Here is a 23,397-nt window from a genome sequence, read left to right as displayed (position 1 = left end):
ATAAGGCCTTGGATCTTTCATCTTTCAACCTTTTTTGATTTGAATACCAGATGGGGTGCCGTATGGCAGAACATTTGTCTAAATCAGTTTGCATGACTTGATGCAGACAAAATGTTAAGATGTTTAACCATGGCTTTTCACTTTTACTTTTATTTTCATCTGTTTAATGGAGGTTTTCTTTCTTAGTAGTGCATGATTGAAAATTCTTCTCCAGCTGATTTTAAAGCTATGATCAATTATGGGGAAAAACTTATGTGAGTAATTTTTGGGTTTCAGAATTAATTTCGAGGAAATAGAAGGTAATCCAAAGAAGCTATTTATCAACTGAAGATTCGAAAGAAGAGTTATGAGCTTATTATAAAAGAGTCATGATTTTTGCGCATCAAATTCTTTTTAGTTCATCAATCTTACATCAGTTTAAGTTTTGCATAAAAATTGACCATAATGAACTTTGATTCCAAGACTCACACGTATGTTCAGCTCAAAATCCAAATAACATATAGGAATTATGAACGGAGGAAAAAAATAGCAATGCTCTCTAACACACCTTTTTCAGTGCAACCTTTCTTAACCGAAATTCATCTAGATCTCACTAAGTTGCATATGACTTGCAAATTGGTGGGTCTACTTGAATTTCACTCAATAATAGCGCGCATTATAAAGAGTATCTCAGAGAGTATTGTAAGTATTTCTCATGTGGAGAAATAAACATACAACAAATATTTGACAGAAAAGAAATATAAAAATCAACTTCAGTGGATGACCAAGACTTGACTTGGAAGACTTGTCAAGATCTTGGCTATTCAAGTATAGATAATTCAACTCCTCAGCAAAAAATGATGAGACAGGCCGTGGAGAGAATCCAGTATAGAACCTTTCTTCCTTTGCCAAGCATAATTCAATTATGTACTTGAAGGGCTCATGCTTCTGATTAAAAGGTTGAACAGCAAATTCCTCAAATGGCATCCACTTCATGACAAAGCACACCAAAAGAAATTGTGACAAAGAGAATTGAACTAATCAACAACACAGATTTCAAAATGTACCACTAATGCAACAACTATGGAATGTGGATTACATTACAATAGTAGAAAGTCTGCATTGAGTGATATGCAGAATGCGTGTAAAGAATCTTTAGTTTAACATACTAGTATCCCCTCCTCTCTATTCTCAATGTAGAGATTAACTCATGATTTTATCAAGGGATCTTGGTTTGATTTGTGAAAAACTTGGAACAAAGAAAAAATCCTCAATCATAGATTCCAATACTATAACTAGTTGCACTTCATTCTTCCACAAATTGAAGGACAGTGATTAGAACGAATCATGAAATTATGTAGGTTTATGGGTTAAAGAATGTTTGGACAAGTTTATAGTACAGATAACCATGATTTTTTTGTGAAATAATTAACGTTCATTCTATTAAGGTAAAGTGATTGTTCAGTGTTCACAGGTCAATTTCTCTTTTCAGTTAAGATTTTCATAGTGCTTGCACCATTGGACTTTGTTGATGACTTTGCAATGTTCAGCTCATGTTTTGGACAAAAATGATCCTAAACCGGAAGATTATCCATTGATGTTATATCACCCTAAAAGAATCATTGTGAGATGTTTACATTAATAAACAAAAAACGGAAAGAAAAACAGAAAGACATTATGTGACATTGTCAAACAAAAGTACCTGAGCTGCCTCAATTTCCAGCTCTTGCTTTTTGATGTCAAAAGAAAGAGGACGCAGCGTACAAAGAAAAGATAGACCTGACTTCCCAAAGAATGAATTGTGTGCCTGTCTGAAAACAAGTAACACGATGTTGTCAAGATATAAATTATTTAAGGGAAGAAACTAGGCCAAGAGATGTTAAATTCTATGATTTTACAGAACTCCAGTTAATTGTAATGTTAGATTCAGAACTTCTGATTAGACAAAGCAATCTTCTGATTAGACAAAGCAATATTTCCAATTCATCTATTATATTATAACTGAAATGTGAACAATAAAAAATACTGATGAATAAGAATTAAGATTAGAAGAACTTCAATGCAAATTAGAGGATTCATACTTGAATGCTAGTACTTCCACAAATTCTGTATCAACCTGAACAAAAAAAAAGACAGACCAAACTAAAAGTTAATATGATCAATACAATAATACTGGCATTCTACAACACATGGGAATACAACTTGTAGACAGATACTTACTCCTGTCTCTTCTTTTACTTCTCTAATAGCTGCTGCAAAAATGTCCTCACCCTGCAGGCACAAAGCCAAGTTTCACGTTTCTAACCAAATTGTAAATTTTTTCGTTCGAGATGAGATGTGTTTGATCTTTGAAAAATAAGCATACCGGATCAACTATTCCAGTAGGTAGCTTCCAAACGCCAATCCCGTGGAATATGCCTCTTTTTTCCTGGACTACAAGCACCTATAAGCCCTCCACCCCAAAAACAAAGGGAGCAAATAAATAAAGAAAGGAAAATACAGGGGAAAGAACTACAATCCAGAAATCAGAATGAAAAAAGTTGATTAAATCAACAAAACCTGTCTTTGATCTCATTTTGTACCTCTTTCTTATGATTTAAGACAATAGCAGCAACTGTTACACAATGGGAAGCATTTGGAGGGATTGTGCAGCCTATTTTAGGAATCCAGTAAACTAGCATCACATAACTTGGCTCAGCATGGTGGTACCAGAAACCCTCCTAAGAGCAACAAAACACAGCATTATTAGCTCAAATATCAAGATTCAAGATCCCATCAACTACCTTAGACTCAGTTATTAACAACACAAGAGAACAAGTAAAATAAAAAATGAAATAAATTACCTTGACTGCAGTTTCAACAAGATTAACAAGCTCGATAGGTAACTTGATCCAGACTCCATCTTTTCCCTGCAACGTGTACTAAAGTTGCTGAAGGCTGGCTAAGAGGTCATAGGTTCTCAATTTTATTGTATGGCTGAATCAGTTTTAGGTAAGATTTAAGAACATTATAAAAAGCAGTTAAGAAATTAAAATACAGATGAAGCTTTGAATCAATTACCAGATTCCCCATTGAAAAATTGACGTTGTATTGAAATATAGAGTGACGTTATAATAGTCATATATATCACATATCCCTTCACTTGAAGCTTCACATTTATCAGCTGAGTGAATGCGGTGTTAAATAGTAGTTGGTTCTTAAGGTGCATGTTCAACTGAAATCAGAGTCTTCCAAATGTTTAGTACTTTAGTCTTAATGTGTATGATTATACCGAAAGATGCCCTTAGGTCAAACAAGTGATATCATATCACCATGTGAACCTTAGTGAGTATTTTATTTCATGAACCTGAATACAACGAGTACTATTTTTGAGAAATACATATCATAATAATCACTACCTGTTGCTTCCATTGTGAAAGTGAAGATCTAAGCAAAGCAGCAAAAACTTGAGGGTCCATAGCCTCCTTCAAGTCTACAATGACTCCTCCATGGGCATCATTAATGGCAGGGAGAATTTTAACATATTCAAATCCATTTTCACATAAATGGTCCCCTAATGGTGGTGCTGGACTAGCTGAGACCATGGACTGAACTGCATAGTGCATATCACTCACATCACAAAAAGATGATAAAAAAAACCCAAAGTAAGTTGAAAAAATATCAACAATTAGTAAAACTGAACTCCAATGTCACAAAAAAGTGTCACTAAGAAGAAACATACAGAAAACATTACCTTAAGAACAAACCCAGGAAGCACTGAAGATTATCTAGAAAATTGGGGGTTTTCAAAAGCTAGAGTTTGGAAGTGAATAAAGGCATGTGGTTGCAATTTATAGCAAGCACTGGGCTTGGGCAGTGCCATGAGTGCGTGGTGACGTAGTTCCATCAACTCTTGATGAGCTATGTTCATTAGCCGCCCACAAGTTTGGTGTTGGTGGCCACAGGTCAGTGTCATGGCTGGTTGGGTGGTAAAGTCGACAAGAGCTGATTCTTTCAGCAGTATGAACAAGGTTACCTCTTTGGCTACATCATTTTGAATTCATCATCCCTTGTGTACATTCTTTTCAGCATTATGCCTAACTTCAAACTTTTGAAGACGAATGGACTTCTTGTTATCTCATTCATGATTTTTCTTTGTCCTCATGATTAGCTTTCTATTCTATGCGGATCAAATGGCCATAAGTCCACAATCACCGGCCGAAGTTTCACAATCAAGTAAATACCATGTTCGCCAATAGCGAGAAACTCATCTTGTCCAAGAGTTAGTCGAGCCGCTGTCATCATCTCAAAAATCATTCACAAGGGCGAGGGAGCTTATCAGCCAAAGAAATAAGATAGAGTTTATAAGTCACATCTCTTATAAAATCTTCATCTCGCTCATTCTTAACTACTATGGAGGTCCACCAACTCACACTTGAACTCCCAATATTTTCCTCCTCAAGTGTGAGTCACTAACACATTATCATGTTTTTTCCTCCGCAAAGTTTTGCACACCTGCAAAGCCTTTTCGCTTGGCAATGTTAGGCCGCCAAGTAGGCTTTCGATGTAAGGAGTTTTCACCATGGTCAAACTAATCATAAACATAGGCTCTAATACCATTTATTTATTGGGGATAAGAGGAGCCCATAAACCAATGAAACAAGACACTAAGGAACCTTAAAAGATTGAGCTTATAGATTAGATCTTTTATAAAATCTTCATCACTCGTAGAACTTTCAACTCACATTAAATATGTGATGAAGGAGTTGTCAACACTCAAGACTGCCACCATGTCAATGGTCAAGGAAGGAGATGATGAAATACCACCACCCAGTCAACAGAACTCATTATTAACAGATCCATACCTATTATATCCATTTCAATCGATAATTCAAAGAGTTTATGATGGGGTGCACCGACAGTGCATTGTTTACGCATAGTTTACACATACACCCAATATAAAAGTTTCTTTTTGCCACATCAAACTAATTTTAAAAATGATTTTGTTTCATTAAAACTAAAAATCAGGGAAAAACAAAAGATTTTGTTTGGTGCGTATTTAGGAAAATCCTATGCTGCAGGACTAAATTGTTTAACGAAAAACAGGAACAATGCCTTTTCAGTTTTTTTTTTTAATTGCATAACTGAATTTCTATTATCTTTTCTGTACTTTCGCAAATCCTAATTTGTTGTTTTTGTGTGTCGTGGACTCGTGGTAGTCATGCCTATCCTAGTTGTGTAGCTATTAATTAAATATATTTAAAATATTAATATAAATATTTTTGGTACATAAATTAATTTTAATTTTAAAGTAAATTTAATTTTAATTTTAATTTTAATTTTTTAATCATATTATATATTTTATACGAGAAACTATAATATAAATGAATAATAATAGATGTATATAACTGGTGTTTTAGAATTTGGACCTGACTAACAATTCGGTCAAAATGCTGAATTAGTAGTTGAACTGGTGAGTCATTAGTTTAACCTGTTACGCTAAGATATATAAAAAAATAATGTATGGTCATTTTTTTTGCATGGTTTATTGGTTTGATAGTGTAAAATATTTTTTTAAAGCAAAAGTTTTATTTTTATTTTTGAAAATAAAGCAAAAGTTTTATTGAATGAACGAGGTATTGTGAACAAGTCCTCTCGACAATGGACAAAGTAAAACGCCAACAGTGAAAAACAACACATGTCAAGATCACAACAATCCTAATAAAAACGCAACGAAAATAAAACCTGTGAAATTGCAAAATCGTATACAACATCTAAAGACACTTCATGAGGCACGCTTAAAGGCTAAGACAGTATCAACAAAACCTCCACTAAACTCTTCAAATTTCAACATGACAACTCCAGTGCAATCTGATTCGGACGTATATGCATTACGCACAATGAAAATAGAGCTAGAACCAACACCATCACATCCCATAAAAGCCAATGGAGGGAGTGGTTTTCAAATAAGCCCATAATGTGCAACAAGAGAGTTAGAGAGAATCGAAAGGAACTTCACCCTGAGTCCGCAAAACCTCCACTAAACTCATTAGCTTCAGATATGACGATACAAACTCGTTCTGATTCGGACGCACGTGCATTATACGCACAACGAAAACAGAGCGAGAAATAGTGCCATCATAGCTCAAAAAGCCAATGAATGGAGCAAGACTTCCAAAAGAGTCCATAAAATATGCATCTTCTTGACAAAATCCCGCAAAATAGCACCGACAATCTGAAAGCTTGCATCTTCCCGTTAAAATAGGAAAAATGTTGTCAAAGATGTCTCTTATTTGCAACGTAATCCAAAGAAAAAAATCAAAAATAGATAACATGTGAAATGGATATGTTTCCTAGTTAAGAGTGTGAGATATTTTGACACTATTAACTAACTAGATTTTAAAAATGTGGAATATTCTTTTTATTTAATTTAATGTGTTGATGTGACACATTTTATAAAATTGATGGTTAAGATATGTTTTTATTCTCAAACTTCAATAGAAAATCTAATCTAATTAGGTTACTAAAAAAATTCCTTAACAATTGTTAATAGATCTCTTAAAAAAATTGTATGCAATAGATTCCATTGATGGCATATCATCAATTTAACTTAGCCAACGCCTATGTGTATGTGTCGAGTAATGATACATACACACCTCACTTTCTCTTCCATCTCATTTCCACACATTTTTCTTCTTATTTCTTTCTGTATTTCATGTCGCATCACAAATCATATCACTCATTTCTCTCTTTTTTCTTCTCTTTTACAAAAGGTGGAGGTGGAAATGGATTGTTAAGGTAACTTTATTCCCTATGTGTCACTTTAGTAATTCTAGTTGGACTTTTTTTATCCACATGATTTTTTTTATTATTTCTATCATTTTCTTTCTCTGTCATTCTTTTCCCCTCCCCTCTTTCATCTTCTTCTTCCTTCTCCTTCCCACCACCACAGCAACCGTCACCATCCATCGGCCACCACCACAACCACTGCCTCTTAATCTGGTTGTGGTGGAATTTTATCGGTGGCGGTGAGTGGTGACAGTGATTGTGGTGGTGAGTGACGATGGTTGTGGTAGTAGGTGGCGATGCTATGGAGGAGGAGGAAGAAGAAGGTGATAAAAGTGGGAAGAGGAAACGAATGAAAGGTGACGAAGAGTTTGGAAGTAACAATAGAAATAACATGCGGATCAAAAAAATTCGACTAGCATTACTAAATGACATATGATTGCTGACCAGGTCAAAATTGATAATATGTCATTAATATATATATATATATATATATATATATATATATATATATAAATTATGTTGAGAAACAACCCCTCTCAATATGGGTACAGTAACCGAGTCAACAACTGATAAAAACAAGCTACTACAGCAAAACTCTCCACCACTAAAATCCCCACAAGCATGAAGCATGCAAGCATGCTTTAACACCCAAATCAACAACCCATAAAGTAAACGTCTACACCTATAGAAGAGTCCCTAGTTAAAATGATAACATTAATACAGTTTCCAAATACATGTGCAAAAACCTGAAAGTGACAGAAAATAAAGAACATAGATAATACATTTTGGGAATTGTTATTCAGACCCCCCTATAGCTATTTAGACCCCTCACTAATGTATGAAAAATCATAAATACCCTTAATGAAAAAAATATAAAATAATCCTCACTCTCTTCACATTCTTTCTCTCTCCTCTCTCATCTCTCCTTACCTCTTTCCTCTTTCTTCCACCCCCACCACCCACCACCACCCACCGCCACCACCGCCGCAGCCGCCACCACTGCCGCCACAGCCGCCGCTGCCACCACTACCACCACCACAACCTCCATCTTCTGTCGTTTTTGAAAATATCCAACTTTAGAGAGTTGTTTCTGTCGTTTTTTATTTTTTTTCTGCAAATAAACGCACTTTAGAAGTGCGTTACGTTACGCACGCACTTTAGAAGTGCGTAGTTAACGCACTGTTAACGTGCGATGTAAACGCAAATTTGTACATAACTAATATTCGACGATTTTTAAGAATCGTGAGACTACTAGAAGGTGTAGGAATTTGAAGATTCTAACTGCATATTTGAGCTTAGAATGATCCTATTACCTTAACTAATAAGTGACAGTCCAAAATTCCTTGCGAAAATTAAACAGGGAAAAAAAGAAATATTTGTGTTGCGCTCGCACTTTGAAAGTGTGTGACTATCGCACTTTGAAAGTGCTATAGTGACAGATTTTCAAAGTGCGAGCGAAAAAAATTTATAAAGGGCTTTTTTGGATTTTACAAATTTATCAGGGTCTGAATAGCTGTTGGGGGGGGTCTGAATAACAATTCTCATACATTTTATTTAGTTATAAGTTTAGTGCTAATATGTTATTTAAATTAAAATACATGAAAAATATATCTCGTTGAGTCCAATTTTTTACATTTAATCAGATGTTAAATATGATAGGGTTTTATATATAATTAAACTCATAGTTATGACTTGTAATTACCGTACACAATATACAAAATCTATTATGTTTGTTGTCACTTGTTTAGGATACAGTTGCATGTTCTTGCAAACAAATATCTTTCGCGAAATTCCAACTTTTGCTCTCATCTTTACATGGAGTCTAATTTGCTTACCACAAGATCAACACTTTATTGATAAAAGACTTAAAAATTATCAATGATACTATAAAGTATTAAATAAAAAATTATAGTATAACAATAATATTAAATATTAAAATTAATCAAATATAATGTTAAATAGTAATTATTATTTGAGTTAATGGTTAAATTAGTCCCTGAGTTTGTAAGAGAGTTTGATTTTAGTCTTTCTGACGAAAAATGACGTTTAGTGGCGGTTAGTTATACAATTACTGACGGTTTTTGGCCGCCACTAAACGTTATTTTTTGTCAGAGGGACTAAAATCAAACTCGCTTACAAACTCATGAACTAATTTAACCATTAACCCTTATAATTTTTAATTAATATTTTAAAAATATTAAATATTATTCAATGATGGTCTTTCGCAGTGATTAAAAGTGATTATTTGAATCTTAAAGTTGAAAATTCAATCTTTAGGAGACACACTCTTAAAGAAACATTTGACATTTATCATACTCAGGTCGAACATGATTGCCTGAAAAAGAATATATGTAGTTAATTTTTCTTATCAATTACTAATTGTTTCATATATGTATACGTTATCAAGCGAATAAATTTTATGCATTTGACGAAAAATTTACTTTTTATACACCGGAAAATAACGAAAAATTTAGTTAGTCAATTAATTAGATTTCAAAGATACGAGAATTATTAATTTTTATTTAATTTAATTCTTGATTTTAAAAACTAATTGGTTCACTGTGTAAAAAATTTCACATATACTATTTTCTCTATTATTAATAATTGTTTATCTTTGTATATATTATTGTCTATCTTTGTATATATTATTATTAATAAATGTTACTTGAGAAATTGATGTTGTGCTTGTTTGTGATGCCATGCTCCTGGGGATGAATGTTTTGAGTATATAGGCCTTTTGGGGTCTCCTTAAAAGAAGCAAATGCTTCACATTCCATTTTCTCTCTGCTGAAGAAAAGAAAAACACACACTTTCTTCTCCAATTTCTGTGTGTGAGAGATGGGAAAGTGAGAGGCATTCTGGCAGCACACTCAGTCACCAATCAACCATGTCTCTTGGGTATGCCGAGAAGCTTTCCTACATTGAAGATGTGGGCAACGTCGGAATGTCCGAATTTTTCGACTCTTCCCATGTTTTGCGAGAAAAAGTGGGTCCCTTGTCTCTATATTACCTTCTAGTTTCTTTGCTTTGCTTTTCTTCTCACTGTTGTTTGTGCCAGTAAGAACTTTGATGGGTGATCTCCCATTTGCAGCATTAATGCTTAAATGGGGTGCTACTTGGTGGCCAAAAAATGAAAACTTTGTGCTGTTTGTTGCATGATTGATGGATAATGGCATTGATGTTGTGATCTTGTGCTGATCAAGCTGAAATTTTGATGAAATTTTTAGTGCTGTTTTGATAATTAGCATGCATGATTTTGAATATGTGCTATACTGGATTTGGATGGCACATACTTTTGAGTAGATGATTGTTGTTCTAGTTTGAGGGTTTTGATTAAGTGATCTATGTTCGATACATTGAAATGCTTACTGGGTTTTGGGATTGTATCTCATACATTGGTTAATATGCTAAAGATTATCAACTATGGTGGTGCTTTTCGTGCATATCTGTGAGGCATGCCTTATGGCCTATATAAAATTGCTGTATATTCACTATTCCTTTTCTGGTTACAATCAGGAAATGGGAGTTATCTTTTGTTTTGGTGGAAAGTCAATTTCTCGCTATTGAAGTGTGATTTGGGTTGGGTAGCCTAGGTGTTTTATCTTAGCCCCCAAAATGGTGTTTAATTTCATTGGGAAAATTGTCCTTGATGAAATTGTTGGGGTTTGTTTAAGTGTTGTCTTAGATGGTTTGAGCGAGTATGGATAAGATCTGTAGAAGCACAGCTAAGAAGGGTTGATCAGATATAGAAGACGGAGGATAGACAAGTAGTTAGGGAAAGAGGGAGAATCAAGGAAAACTATAAGCCAAATCATTAAGAAAGATCTAGAGGTGAATGCTTTTATATTTGAACATAGTTTATGACAGGGCATTATGGCACTGTGTCATCCATGTAACCAACTCCACCAAATGGGAAAAGGTTTGGTTGTCGGAGTATTGCACAGAAAACTGTGGCCTGATAGATGCCAGAGTTGTCATCTTAACAACAAATAAAAGTTTAGATTTTCATTATAAATTTCAATAGTTAAGAAAGAACTCAGCTTATTAAGGATCCAGAGATAGGATGTGTATAATTGTTTCCGCAAGTTTATGTGTTGATTGACTTTGTCAATTCTTGCAATTGATGCTGCTTGTCAATCCAAACCTGAACAAGTGATTCAGTGTTAGGGTTTTGATTGGATTTTGTACTCGGAGATAAAATATATCCTTCCAATGATAGGTATATGCTACCAGATCATGTGATGTTTTGGTACAATGTAGAAATCTTCCAGGCTTCAATTTCTTTGGAAATCTTCTAGATATAAACCTATATGGACAATTACATAGTTTTTTAAGTTATAAGCTGAACCACACTTTTAAAGTAGTGCCATTCGAACCGTTGCCTCGTTCTTGCATCAAAAAAAAAAGTTGCACCATTCATCTTCTATTGTTTTATGTAAGACCACTCCAAGCTTTTCCGATGAAGGTTTTCATTGTTATCACAACATGATTTAAGCAGATCCATCAGCCACTATGAATATTATAATAGAATCATCAGCTGAACCATCACAAGTTGTAACATAATCATTGAGTGGCTTTAGTACCTTAAGCATTGGATTTGTTAAGCAAGTCTATTTGCTTTAGAGTAGGTTACCAGTTACAATATGCAAGCATTGTGGCTAGTATCTGTTTGATGGGTATGGACATGGTTTGACCATGTGTATATGCTGTACATTGTTCACTGTGTTTTAATTCATGAATTTTCTCGCCATTTATTCAATGATGGTTTCGTTTCTTATGGTGGATGGTTGCTATATGTAATAGTATAATCCTTAACACTGTTTATTTCAATCATTTCTCTCCATTTATAATTTCATCCTTATAACAGTTTTTTTTCAATCATTCCTCTTCTTTTTTTATTAGAATGCAATGTACCAATTTATCACCTTTTGAGGTTTTCTTCATTACATAGTAAAAAGTGTATATGTGTGTAATGAAAGTGAATTCTTCATGTGCTAATGTAACTTCTTTTTATTGGCAGATAGAACGACTTGCTATCATGATAAAAAAGGTATCAATTGCAGCTACTTATCAATGTTGATATTGTGAATTTACTTTATCTGGTCTGAGTTTTTGTCTAATCAACCTCTCTAATTTTTATTTCCTTTTACACTTGCAGAGCAAGCATCTAGTGGTATTTACAGGTGCAGGAATTTCAACTTCTTGTGGTATACCTGATTTTCGAGGTCCCAAGGGTATTTGGACACTTCAGGTGATGATTTTGAAGCTATAAAATGATTTATACTATGATGGAAATTAATCTTTTATTCCTTTGGGATGTTTACACAGTTGTGAGTGTGTGATTGACAATCTCCGCCATTTCTATTAGATTTAGAATGCAAATGCTAATGAGAACAATGAGGTTCATTCTTACAATATGCATACTATGATTTTTTTATTCTTTTGATTCTTGCACGTCAGCATCATACATCCCATACTAATAAGAGTCGCCTAACCGATTTGTTAAAAGTATATGCACTTTCGAAATTGATGTGGACAGAGGAATATAGTGCATCTGTTTTTTACTTTTTAACAATGCATAGACCATTGTACATGCTAATAATTTCAAGTTGATTGCTTCAAACAATATTTCCTCGGCAAGGATATGAGATAAATATGTAACAAGTTATCCTAGAACCAAGATAAGAACTTCTGTGCAGCCAAAAGATTTGACGGGATATAAAATTTTCAATTTATGTGCTTGGTATTAGCTTTTCCTTGCTTAAATAACCTGCAAGGAAATGTGTTTATATTTCCAGTTGCACTTGGTTTATCCTCCTTATAGTTTACGTGAATTTGGTAGCAACCCTAACATGAATCAACGTGGACAACATTTGTCTCTACTCACTCTCTAGGGTATCTTCGATGAATTTGTTATCCAACACAAGGAAAGAAGGTGGTATGTTTTTTCTGCCTCAATAGCTGACAAAGAATAATATAATAGCAACTAACATAGCTGTGCCAAGCTATGAAAAAGAAAGTCAGATGCTACCATTATTTTTCAGTACTCATTCTTTCATATCTTATGTCTGTCTTTTTTCTTATGGTTTTGGACTTCATGTGGGGAATTGGGGATCTTCTCATCCTATTATCCGTTCTGTACTGTTACAGCGTGAAGGTAAAGCCTTGCCAGGAGCATCATTGCCATTTCATCGTGCGGTGCCAAGCTTGACTCACATGGCTCTGGTTGAATTAGAAAAGGCTGGTATTTTGAAGTTTGTTATCAGTCAGGTAGGGTCATTTTATTTTTATTTTACGCATATACTTACTTCTTATAAATACATGGAAATTTTAGCCTTTCTAAGTAATTTATTACATATAATAATTTGTAGTATTTTCTTTCTAGCTATCTTTTCACTTGTTCCTTGACAATCAAACTTCAATAAACTTTTCATGTTTTCCGTCAAAGTAGTCGTTCTTTGGCAGCAGAACTAAGAAGTTAACTTTTTTCTCATTACTTACAACCTTTGATTTTGTTCTGATAGAATGTCGATGGTCTCCATCTTCGGTCTGGATTACCAAGGGAAAAACTGTCTGAATTGCATGGAAATTCCTTCATGGAAACATGCCCTTTGTGTGGTGCTGAGTAAGATCTTAATGCTCCTTGCATCCTAATATCTTGCATGAGTTTTCTTTTGGCAGTAGTTAATAAAAGAAGTTCTGAATCTGAAGATGCTAGCAAGTATAAGTAGAGGAAGCACTGCTACAGTTCTCTCAGTCTCATCAATAAAAATTCTGTCCTGTAGTTTCTGTTTTTTAATCAGTCCTAATTGCTAATATTATCTTTGTAGATTCTGCTATAGACTTGAGCTGACTTGTCTAGCGTTAAGTCAATCATGGGGGGACTTGATTCATGCATGTTGTAGTTATTTCTATTTTGTCATGTTTGCTTCAATCTTTAGCTTTGAACATGAAATTTTTTATTTCATAAAGAATATTCAGCGTGCTTCCATTACATGGATGCTATACAGCCAACTCTGGGGTTACCTTTTACAATTATGCTTTTTTCTATAGATGTCCTTTTTTGGTGTTTATATGTAAGTAACGGTCACTTGTTTTCAAAATCTTACATCTTAAAAAAGTTGTAATATAATTGTGTGATTTAAATCTCTTAAGGTACTTTCGCGATTTTGAGGTAGAAACTATTGGTTTAAAGGAGACCTCACGGCGCTGTTCAGATGCAAAATGTCGGACAAGACTTAAGGATACAGTCCTTGACTGGGAGGTACTACACTTTTAATTTGCTTGATGGTGATTTAGTAGAGGTTAAACAATTATGGCTCATTATGGTTGTGCATTGTGTCGCATGAATTTTGTTGTTTCCTTTGGTACTGAAATAGAATTCCAGACCAATCTGTTAGGAATATTGAATGAATTAGTCTGTTCTTACTGTTTAGTTAGTCAGTTATGCTTACTGTTTAGTGTTTAGTTGGTTAGTTACTGCTTGTAACATAACTCTAACAGAGCTGGTTACTTGCATCTCAGCCCTTGCTGTATCACTTGTGTATATATGTTCAGCACTCATGTAAACTCATTCCAAGAATAATATTCACAAAGTTTCACTCTCAATTTTCTCTCTAAACTTTGACACTTTAGTTTCCTCAGTTTCTTTATACAATCCAATTTTTATCAGTTGTGTATAACCAAGTTTGATTGATAGCTTCTCTTTATGTGGGTATTTGGCCACTAAATCATCATTGCATATTAAGATCTTTGTAAGAGATGTGATTAGGTGTTTATACGTGTTTTTTTCAACCTATGCTTCTTCTTTTTTAATAGAGTAATGACTTCTTTTTATTCAAGGTATTGAACTGGAAGCAAAAGTTTTTCTTCTGTTTTTTGGTTTCTTCTTGTCACATCACTTCTGGTTACACATGTACACCATGACTGTCCTGTAATTATTTTACTAAATCTAGATGCAATTATGTTTCCTAGCTGTAGGTTGATGTTACTTAAAATCAAAGTTGAATTGAGGTATGCATGGGTCAGGTGTCTCGCATGTACATTGTACATATAGAAATGCTAAAAAATGATATAAAACATACTCACCATGATATTCATAATTAACAATAAAAAGTCACAGGGGTGTCTTAAACAAAACATACAAGTAAATACCAACAAAAGTCAAGGTAATCAAGAAATTAAGCCTTGGAGGATTAAACTGAACTGTCTAAAATCATGAAAATTCAAATAAATTTTTTATATAGGGATTACCATCCTCTTCTGCATCCAAGTCTTCCTCGATTTCACTTTCACTACTAGCACAACTTGGTCGCTTGATAAGTTCAGATGGAGAAAGGAATAAAGTTTCTGAGGAGTGAGGGTTTTCTCAAACCAAATCCTTTTTAGTATGTTGATGAGTATCGACCTCCATTTAGGAAGGTATATGAGAGGAGAAATAAGAGAAAGGCTATAGCTTAGCCTTGTAGCTGTCTGTTATTGGAAACAGTTAGTTTGTTAACTGTTTGCTATTCTGTTACTACTGTTAGTGTGGGTATAAATAAAGGGGGAAGGGAAGTTAGAAGTCAGTTAGGAATTCAGTAGGGACTAGGAGAGACTGGACTCTCGAACATTCCAGAGGGGGAGTTAGGGTTTCCCTTTCTCCATTCTTGCACCTCGAGGCTCTAATTCTCAGTTCTGAGAATTCAGGCTCTGTATCTTGAATAAAATCACTTTCTCTGTTCTTGATTCCATCATATGTCTCCGAAGCAAAAACCCGAATACCCCCCCCCCCCCCCTGTAAAATAATGCCCTAGCGCTAGTTAACTTCTGAGGGAACTTTTGGGTTTTCATGGTCACTCTGAATAGCTTTCAGATTGCATCGTGACGGCCACCATTCCCACCAGCAGTCGCTGCATACACTGTGACAGCTATGCAGCAAACAAGCCAGGGGCCGCTATGCGCAGCGCTGATGTAGTGCACTATTGAAAACCCTACCTCCTTCTGTTTTTTCATTTTTTTTCATCTTGGATGTTTATGGACTTCTCTGTTTTCTTTCAGCTAGCATACTGGTTTTAATGGTTATTGTGGATTCAGGAATGCTAGTCTCTCTTTCACCATTGGGTTGCAGTTGTACAATAATATAATATAATACTAGGAGTATAAATTTGTAAACCAAAGGACACAGCATGAACGTGTACTGCTCACTAAATCGTAGAATCTACCCCAAAAGCTAGCTTAGAGGTGAGGATTTCCCTCCCATTTATAAGGACTTATTATTCCATATCTCGAGATAGTCAATGTGAGACTTCTCAACACACCACTCACGCCAAGGACTGGACATCTGGAGCGTGGAATTTGCGGGAATGAACATATGGGTGGTCTCCAAGAAACAGATCTAGGATAAGCTCTGATGCCATGAGTTTGGGTTAGGCTTAACTCTACCCGAAAAGCTAGCTTAGAGGTGAGAATTTCCCTCCCATTTGTAAGGACATATTCGGTCATATCTCTAGTCAACGTGGGACTTCTCAACATTGAAAAGTTGAAAGTGAAAGATTTTATACCAGCAGCTAGCTGAAGCCTGAGGTTGTATATTGAGCCCAATTGTCCTGACCAAACTATACATTAACTGACACTAATCACTAGTTTATCTCAATTGTTAATTGCTTGTAAGAACTATTATTCCCAGGGAAATGATTAAGGACATATTCATAAATCATAAATATATCTTTGTTTGTGTCTGCGTATCTCTGTTTTCCTCTGAGCATGTCCCTATGCCCTTGTATGTACAGGATGCATTGCCTCGAAAGGAAATGGCTCCTGCAGAGAAGCACTGCAAACAGGCAGATATAGTATTATGCTTGGGGACAAGGTAATTACAAGATTTATTTCCCTATCACTGCAACAAATTTGTTTTTCTTTTACCTCTATTTTTTTAGTTCTTTGCTATCTTGATGTCTGTTTTTCTTCCCTACCAGTTTGTAGGAGTTCAATTTTTTTTTATTAACTGTTAAACTGGAATAAGTCTTTATCCTAAACAGGCCAAGCATACATTGATATAAGTTTTGTAAGAAAAACTTTGCTCTAGTAATAGCAAGTGTACTGAAAGACTGATTTCTTGCATTAGAATGAAAAGTGAAAGGGATTGAAATTGAAGCTTTAGGTTAGTCTCTTCTGAAATGTAAAGCCCCTGAGCTTGAATACTAACTTAAATACAAACCCAGCAGTTGTGACATGTGTAGTTGAGTTCAACACAAATCTTACTACTTTGGAGTGCAATTTTACATCTACAACATAAAAGAGAATTTATGATAGATGGATTTGTTCCGTTTGTTTTATCTCCACTTAATGGCCAGATTATGCTGAGCTACCGGGCATATATTTAACCACCTGAAAAAATGAATCTTCATACATATTTCATATCATTGAAGGTGTCATGAATTGAGTATCCTAAAATTGTAATCTATTAGGTGAAGAAATGTGATCGATATTGTATTATATTCTAACAAAAATGGTTGTAGTAGGGTGTTTATAAACCAATTCAATCTAATCAATCCAAAAAAACAAACGACTGAAAAAGCCAATGTTTTTTACCATTCTAATCCAGCATCTTTAGATTGGATTATGTTGGACTGTGTTTATAATTAGAATCAAATCAATTAGATGATAAAATATGAAAACCAAATAGAGTCAAACCAATAAAATTTTCTGTCAGATGACTTCATCTCTTCAAAACGGATTTTATCTAATCCATGAACACCCCTACACAGGGATGGACCGAAGTGATTCAGAAATGGGACAGTCTCCTCCCCAAGAGAATTTTTTTTCTCAATAAAGCAGTACTCAAATGTTGTATTTTCCCCCTCAAAATTTTTACAGTCTTGTCTCAATTAGTTATTCTTGATTTTACTTAACCTGATAATTTTTCACCCCCCTTACTCAATATTTCTGGTTCCGCCCCTGCCCTTAAACAAATCCTGCATGAACATTTTGCCATATCTTTCATTTTTTTTTGGTTTCCTATATATTTCTTTCCATATTTTATGACTAAAATTTGTTAATGCAGTCTGCAAATAACTCCAGCATGCAACTTGCCTCTTAGAGCTATTCGTGGTGGAGGTAAAGTTGTCATTGTAAATCTCCAGGTTTGTCTCCCCTTTTTTCTCCTAGCCAGCTTCTGTATGTTTATCAGGGTAGTTGACCCAATATCAGTTGTCATGATATTTTGGTAGTTAAAAGAGGGGGGAAAAAGCTAGTTTTACTAATTTTCTTTAAGGGAGAAATAATGCTACTTAAGCTCCACTGATTAGATGAGAAACTGAAATTTTTGAGTTGAACATGTGAATTCTATAACCATTAGTTCATTCTCACTATGCATTCAATAATATTTTATTCTATTTCATATGTGATCCTTATGGTTGTCTTGTTTATCCACTATGATCTCAGTTCATGCAGTATCATGTAGCAAAGTAGATCTTGTCTGCCTTGATGAACTTATGCTTGTAATGATAATCAAAAGAATGCCGTAAATTTCTTGCTGTTACTCTGTTAGACAAATCCAAATTCAACAGTGGTCACTAGCCAACATATGGCATGGTTATGATGGTTATCTTAGAAACTGTAGGATATTTGTGGTTGCTACAGCTATGGTGCTATTAAATTATATGATTATATTGTCAATCTCTGACTGCTATCATTGGACATGCTGGCTGGCTTCTAATTTCTGTGTTTCATTGTTTCTTTTTTCTCTAAAGTACCTTTATGCTTGTTCATTATTTTAGTCATCTAAACTAAAGTGTTTGAACTCCTCAGAAAACACCTAAGGATAAAAAAGCCAGTCTTGTCATACATGGGTTTGTTGATAAGGTATTTTATCTGTATCCTTGATTACAGATTTTTTTTTTCCTTTTTTCCATTGTTGTTTATTTAGAATTTATTTATTTTCTAAGTTTTTCTGCATTAAAGTTTACAATGATGTATATGTCGTAAAAAAGCACTGACACTGCCAATGCCAGAGTTGAGAACATGTATCAGTATATGGGATATAAAAGGGTCACATAGTTAAGTTAAATACCTTGTACTGCTATACGCCTATACCTCTCTAAATGAAACAAACAGTTTTAAAGACACATACAATGACATATGCGGGCTGATATTCAAAATGTATTATTAGAAAAGAGAGACATAGCAAAAGTTGTCATCAATGTTGCTAATTAGGTAGACATAAGTGTGCACATGACTAGCATTCTCGATAACCGCATCCTGGGATTCTTTTTTTTTTAATTAAAAAAACACAATAAATACAAAAACAAAATAATATAAACAATCATTCAGCTCTTTCACCACCTTTCCGAATTCTCTTGTGGTAAGATTTCTCGAAGTACATTAAATGTAATATTGTCTATCTTTATCATCCATTTTCTCTGTATATCAAGTTTCTTATGTTTTCATATCCAAATATTTTCAGTTAGAAGTAGATTACTGTGACCTTTTTCTCCTTTCATGAGAAGTAAATACAGATTTGCCTCTGCATTTAATATGCATTGCTTCAAAATGGAACAGGTAATTGCAGGTGTCATGGACAAGCTTAATCTGCAAATTCCTCCATTTGTCCGGATTGATTTTTTCCAGATTATTCTAGTGCATGCTCTGAGCAATGGTTAGTTTTCACTACAAAATTCTGCAAGCTACACTTATATTTATAATAGCTGAACTAGGATGCACATGCACCTAAGTAACCAAATTATGTCACAACAGTTCAACAGAATGAACTGACTCTGTTAGCAAACCTTGCGTGCTAACTGTCATAGCAGCTGACTAGCTACCCTTGACAGCTAAGCCTAAGTCTACTATGCAAGCTCAATCCAACTACACAAGTTACGCAGGCTCACACACGAGCTGCGCCAACATTTAGAAATAGAGGAATGCTATAATACTCTAAAAGTTGATGTTCAATGTAACTTTTAAGCTATGCCTCCAGGGGCATTTGATTTTTGATGCATTCAAAGCATGATCTTAATGTATGCATCACAGAACACAGCCCACCCACACACACAAACTAACACTGATTCTTCAATGCCCCAAAGCAGTGATAATTGAGTAGTACCCAGAACAACCTAACCCTTGATAAGTTTTAATCTGTTTCATGTTATGACCGGGAATGGAAATAGTTGAGCTGTTAAGAGAGCTTTCTTGCTTCAATGAGGAAGTTTTTACGCATTTTTTTATTGACAATTAGTATCAGTTCTTCCGAACTAAGAATCCATTGCCTCTCAGATGCTTAGTGTCAAAATCACTGTTCAAAGCTTTTTTGTATAATCGAGTTTGTGTGCCTTCTTATTTCTTATACTCCTGCAACTCATATGATCCTATCTTCGAAAAATAGGTTGCTTTGTTCATGATCTCATAATTTTAGGCCATACTCTTCATGTATCACATAGCCTACCGATATACCAAGACACTGTAATACTTGTAGTTATATGAGTCATTGGTTTATATATCTCAATTCTCACAGTCCATTCCCTTGCATCACAGATAAAAGATTTGTAAACTGGTCTCTCCAAGTTGCTAGTTCTCATGTGCAGAAAGCAGCATTGCCTTTCATCGAGTCTGTTGAGGTGAATTCACATGCTGAATCTCTTTCTGCCTTTTTTATTATTTTATACCTATATTTCTATTTAGCTAGACTGACTTTCTTATTTACTAACATGTTTGAACCTTGTAATTTCGTTCCTAATATTTTCCTCATGTTTTTTGGAATCTTGATGTTTGGATTGCTTGCTCATTCCACTACTTATTATGAACTTTATGTGGAATGGGAGAGGAACAAGAAGATATAGAATATGGATTTTGGGATTATTAGGTATATGGAATAACATATTGGAAATTCACTTCAGAAGTTTATTATTATTTTGGGGTTTGTTAAGAGATGTAAATTGTTCTTGTGTTTTCACCCAACAGTTTAAGCTTTTGTAAAAAGGTAGTTTTTTATATGGCATCAGAGTCTCGATCAAATTGTCAGAGTCTGATCCTTATTGCCCCCATTCGTCCAAATAAGAGATTGATTTAAGCAGATGTTTATGGTTGTTTAGAGATGTAATAGATACATTTATGTAACTTCAGTCAATAGCTTAAGCTTTTGGGAAATGGGATTCTTTATAAGGTTATTAGGTATTTTAATTTAATTAGGGTTATTGGGGGGGGGGGGGGGGGGGAGGGGGGTTCTAGTAATTTATGACTGTTTGGCTATCAAGTTGGCTTTACCTATTTTCAAGATGCCCGTGTACTGGGTTCGACTTGAAATTGGTTTGCAAATCAAAATGCTTCTAAACTTCTGTTTTCCCCTCCTCCATCATTCTTCTGCCTGCTCCTTCTTGAATTTCCTGCTTTCAGTTTCTCTCTTTTGATTTCTTCTCTCCTTCCCGTTCTTGATACCTGCTTACGATCAGAATGTTCTAGTGCCTTTGTGTTTGCTAGAGTGAAATTCAGATGATGAATCCTGCTAGTTCCCTTTTAAGGGAGAGCAAGAATGGAGCTTTCTAGCTGTATCCATTAACCAATCTCATGTTTTGATGAAAAGAGAAATAATAAGGAAAAGCTAGAAATTGACTAGCAATTTATGACTGTTTGGCTATCAAGTTGGCTTTACCTATTTTCAAGATGCCCGTGTACTGGGTTCGACTTGAAATTGGTTTGCAAATCAAAATGCTTCTAAACTTCTGTTTTCCCCTCCTCCATCATTCTTCTGCCTGCTCCTTCTTGAATTTCCTGCTTTCAGTTTCTCTCTTTTGATTTCTTCTCTCCTTCCCGTTCTTGATACCTGCTTACGATCAGAATGTTCTAGTGCCTTTGTGTTTGCTAGAGTGAAATTCAGATGATGAATCCTGCTAGTTCCCTTTTAAGGGAGAGCAAGAATGGAGCTTTCTAGCTGTATCCATTAACCAATCTCATGTTTTGATGAAAAGAGAAATAATAAGGAAAAGCTAGAAATTGACTAGCATATCTGTCCTTGTCTGCAGGTCTCCTTCACAGACAAGGAAAATTACAAAGCAGCTATTCTGGATAAACAACCATTTCAGCTTAAAAGGTTTTCTCACGCTGTGTTTCTTTATGCCTTCAATAAATTTTTTTAGTTTATTGGTCCTTACATACTTGACGTGATTACACTGAATTCAGAAGAATTGTGAAAATCTATATATGAAGTTTGGAAAAATATTTTTCTGTTTTATTCTGCTTAAATTTAGACATGCCCTGCACCTTCTTCCTTACATTTAGATGAATGATGTCACAGGAGAACAGCATATGACAAAGCATTTGAAATGGTTCTGAAACTCAATTTTGGTGACGGCTGTGGTTGCCCGTCTCTTGAAATCGATGTCCCGGTTGATTTTAAGGTGAGACAATACTTAATTTTTACCTATCTTCCGACACGATGCCTCACTTTCAGTAATTGATAAATGACACAAGTGGCAATAGAAACCCCCCTAGTTTGGGAAATGCCATTTAATATTTAAAAACCTCAACCTTCCTCATGACTATACTCTGAAAGAAAATAGGGTGTTGGGGGCAGAATCAGTATGCTCATTTCTCAGTTTCTTTTGTGTGCAATGCTATTTTCTTATTTTGTCTAATAAATGGTTTTGCATTATGCATAAAATTGTTACTGAAATTTTATGGTTACAGTTTACAACAGATGGCTTCAACTTGGACAAGGACGTCATATTCCAAAAGCTGAGAGACAAGGCAATTCGCAAATCAAAATGCGGTCAGAATGCTGTTGTTGAGAGAAAGACAATCTTGACACCAAGAAGTGATGTCACTACCTATGCTGTTGTGACCAATGTTATTCAGTACAACAAAACATGTAAAGAAGCTCTTGATTCTGTTAGCAATGGTGATGTTAAGAAACGAAAAGCAAGCGTGACTGGTAAAAGATCTTCCAGGAAGCGTTCAAAAGGGTCCAAAGTGTAAATCAAGATCAGAAAGGGTTAGATTTAGGTTTGTATGTATGATGATGATGATATCAAACAGATGAACTGACAGGATTGACAAAATGTAGAGACTGGGTGAATTTTGTTAGATGTTACACTCGGTCCCCTCTAAATGGTGTCCCAAATGCTGAAAACTTGAAAAGCTTTTTGATACTGTAATTATTACTAAGCATAGTGGGTTTTTTTTTTGGTGTGGCTTTTGGAATGTTTATTCTGAAAAAATATATGTACTTCTCTGTTACAGATGTTTACAGTTAGGTTTCTGAAGTCAGTTAGATTCCATCACTAGACTAGAAACATGTATTTCTTTGTGTTAAATTTAATATTGCATCATGTACATATATAGAAACTTATGATCTAGGTGAAACTTGATATTTTAACGTATCTTTTTTTCTTCTTCCAATTAACCATTGGACAAGCTATGAAGTATCCTTAGACTATAACCTGTAGGTAAAAATCACTTATTATATCTTTCACATGTGGATATTTCGGATTCACATATCAGCTACTCCCTCCGTTCCTTATTAACTATCCACTTTGAAGAAAAAAATTTGTTCCTATATATCTGTCCACTTAGAGTTTCAAGAGAGCATTAAATGATGTTTTTCCAAGAAATATCCTTGCATGAACAATAAATGAGGAAAGATAATATACATTTTAAAGGGTTAAATAGGAAATCAAA

At 34.7% G+C, this 23,397-nt stretch overlaps 2 protein-coding genes across 6 annotated transcripts; one reads left to right on the top strand and one right to left on the bottom strand.

Moving 5' to 3' along the window:
- Positions 1-435: 435 nt before the first annotated feature.
- LOC130726231 (nudix hydrolase 10-like) lies at positions 436-4,168 on the bottom strand. Of its 5 annotated transcripts, none has more exons than XM_057577465.1 (9): positions 3,713-4,149; positions 3,378-3,588; positions 2,823-2,888; positions 2,562-2,699; positions 2,345-2,422; positions 2,200-2,250; positions 2,061-2,095; positions 1,682-1,790; positions 436-969 (listed from the first exon to the last, which is right to left on the bottom strand). In XM_057577465.1, the coding sequence occupies exons 2-9, from the start codon at positions 3,582-3,584 to the stop codon at positions 670-672; spliced, it is 984 nt and encodes a 327-aa protein (XP_057433448.1). In that variant the 5' UTR covers positions 3,585-3,588; positions 3,713-4,149; the 3' UTR covers positions 436-669. The 5 variants fall into 5 exon arrangements, with proteins under 5 accessions (XP_057433448.1, XP_057433451.1, XP_057433450.1 ...); XM_057577468.1 differs by having other exon boundaries at positions 3,378-3,566; positions 3,713-4,147; XM_057577467.1 differs by having other exon boundaries at positions 3,378-3,571; positions 3,713-4,146.
- Positions 4,169-9,437: 5,269 nt separating this feature from the next.
- LOC130724700 (NAD-dependent protein deacetylase SRT1) lies at positions 9,438-23,099 on the top strand. The gene is made up of 14 exons (XM_057575985.1): positions 9,438-9,733; positions 11,768-11,797; positions 11,906-11,998; positions 12,898-13,017; positions 13,272-13,372; positions 13,903-14,011; positions 16,518-16,597; positions 17,792-17,870; positions 18,538-18,591; positions 19,288-19,384; positions 20,260-20,342; positions 21,744-21,811; positions 22,016-22,118; positions 22,408-23,099. Exons 1-14 carry the CDS (start codon positions 9,635-9,637, stop codon positions 22,693-22,695), a joined length of 1,404 nt encoding a protein of 467 aa, XP_057431968.1. The 5' UTR covers positions 9,438-9,634; the 3' UTR covers positions 22,696-23,099.
- The last annotated feature ends 298 nt before the right edge of the window (positions 23,100-23,397 follow it).

Source organism: Lotus japonicus, chromosome 6, assembly GCF_012489685.1.
Source record: "Lotus japonicus ecotype B-129 chromosome 6, LjGifu_v1.2".
In the NCBI taxonomy this organism is placed as follows: domain Eukaryota; kingdom Viridiplantae; phylum Streptophyta; class Magnoliopsida; order Fabales; family Fabaceae; genus Lotus; species Lotus japonicus.
This window is presented reverse-complemented; position numbering and strand designations above follow the sequence as displayed.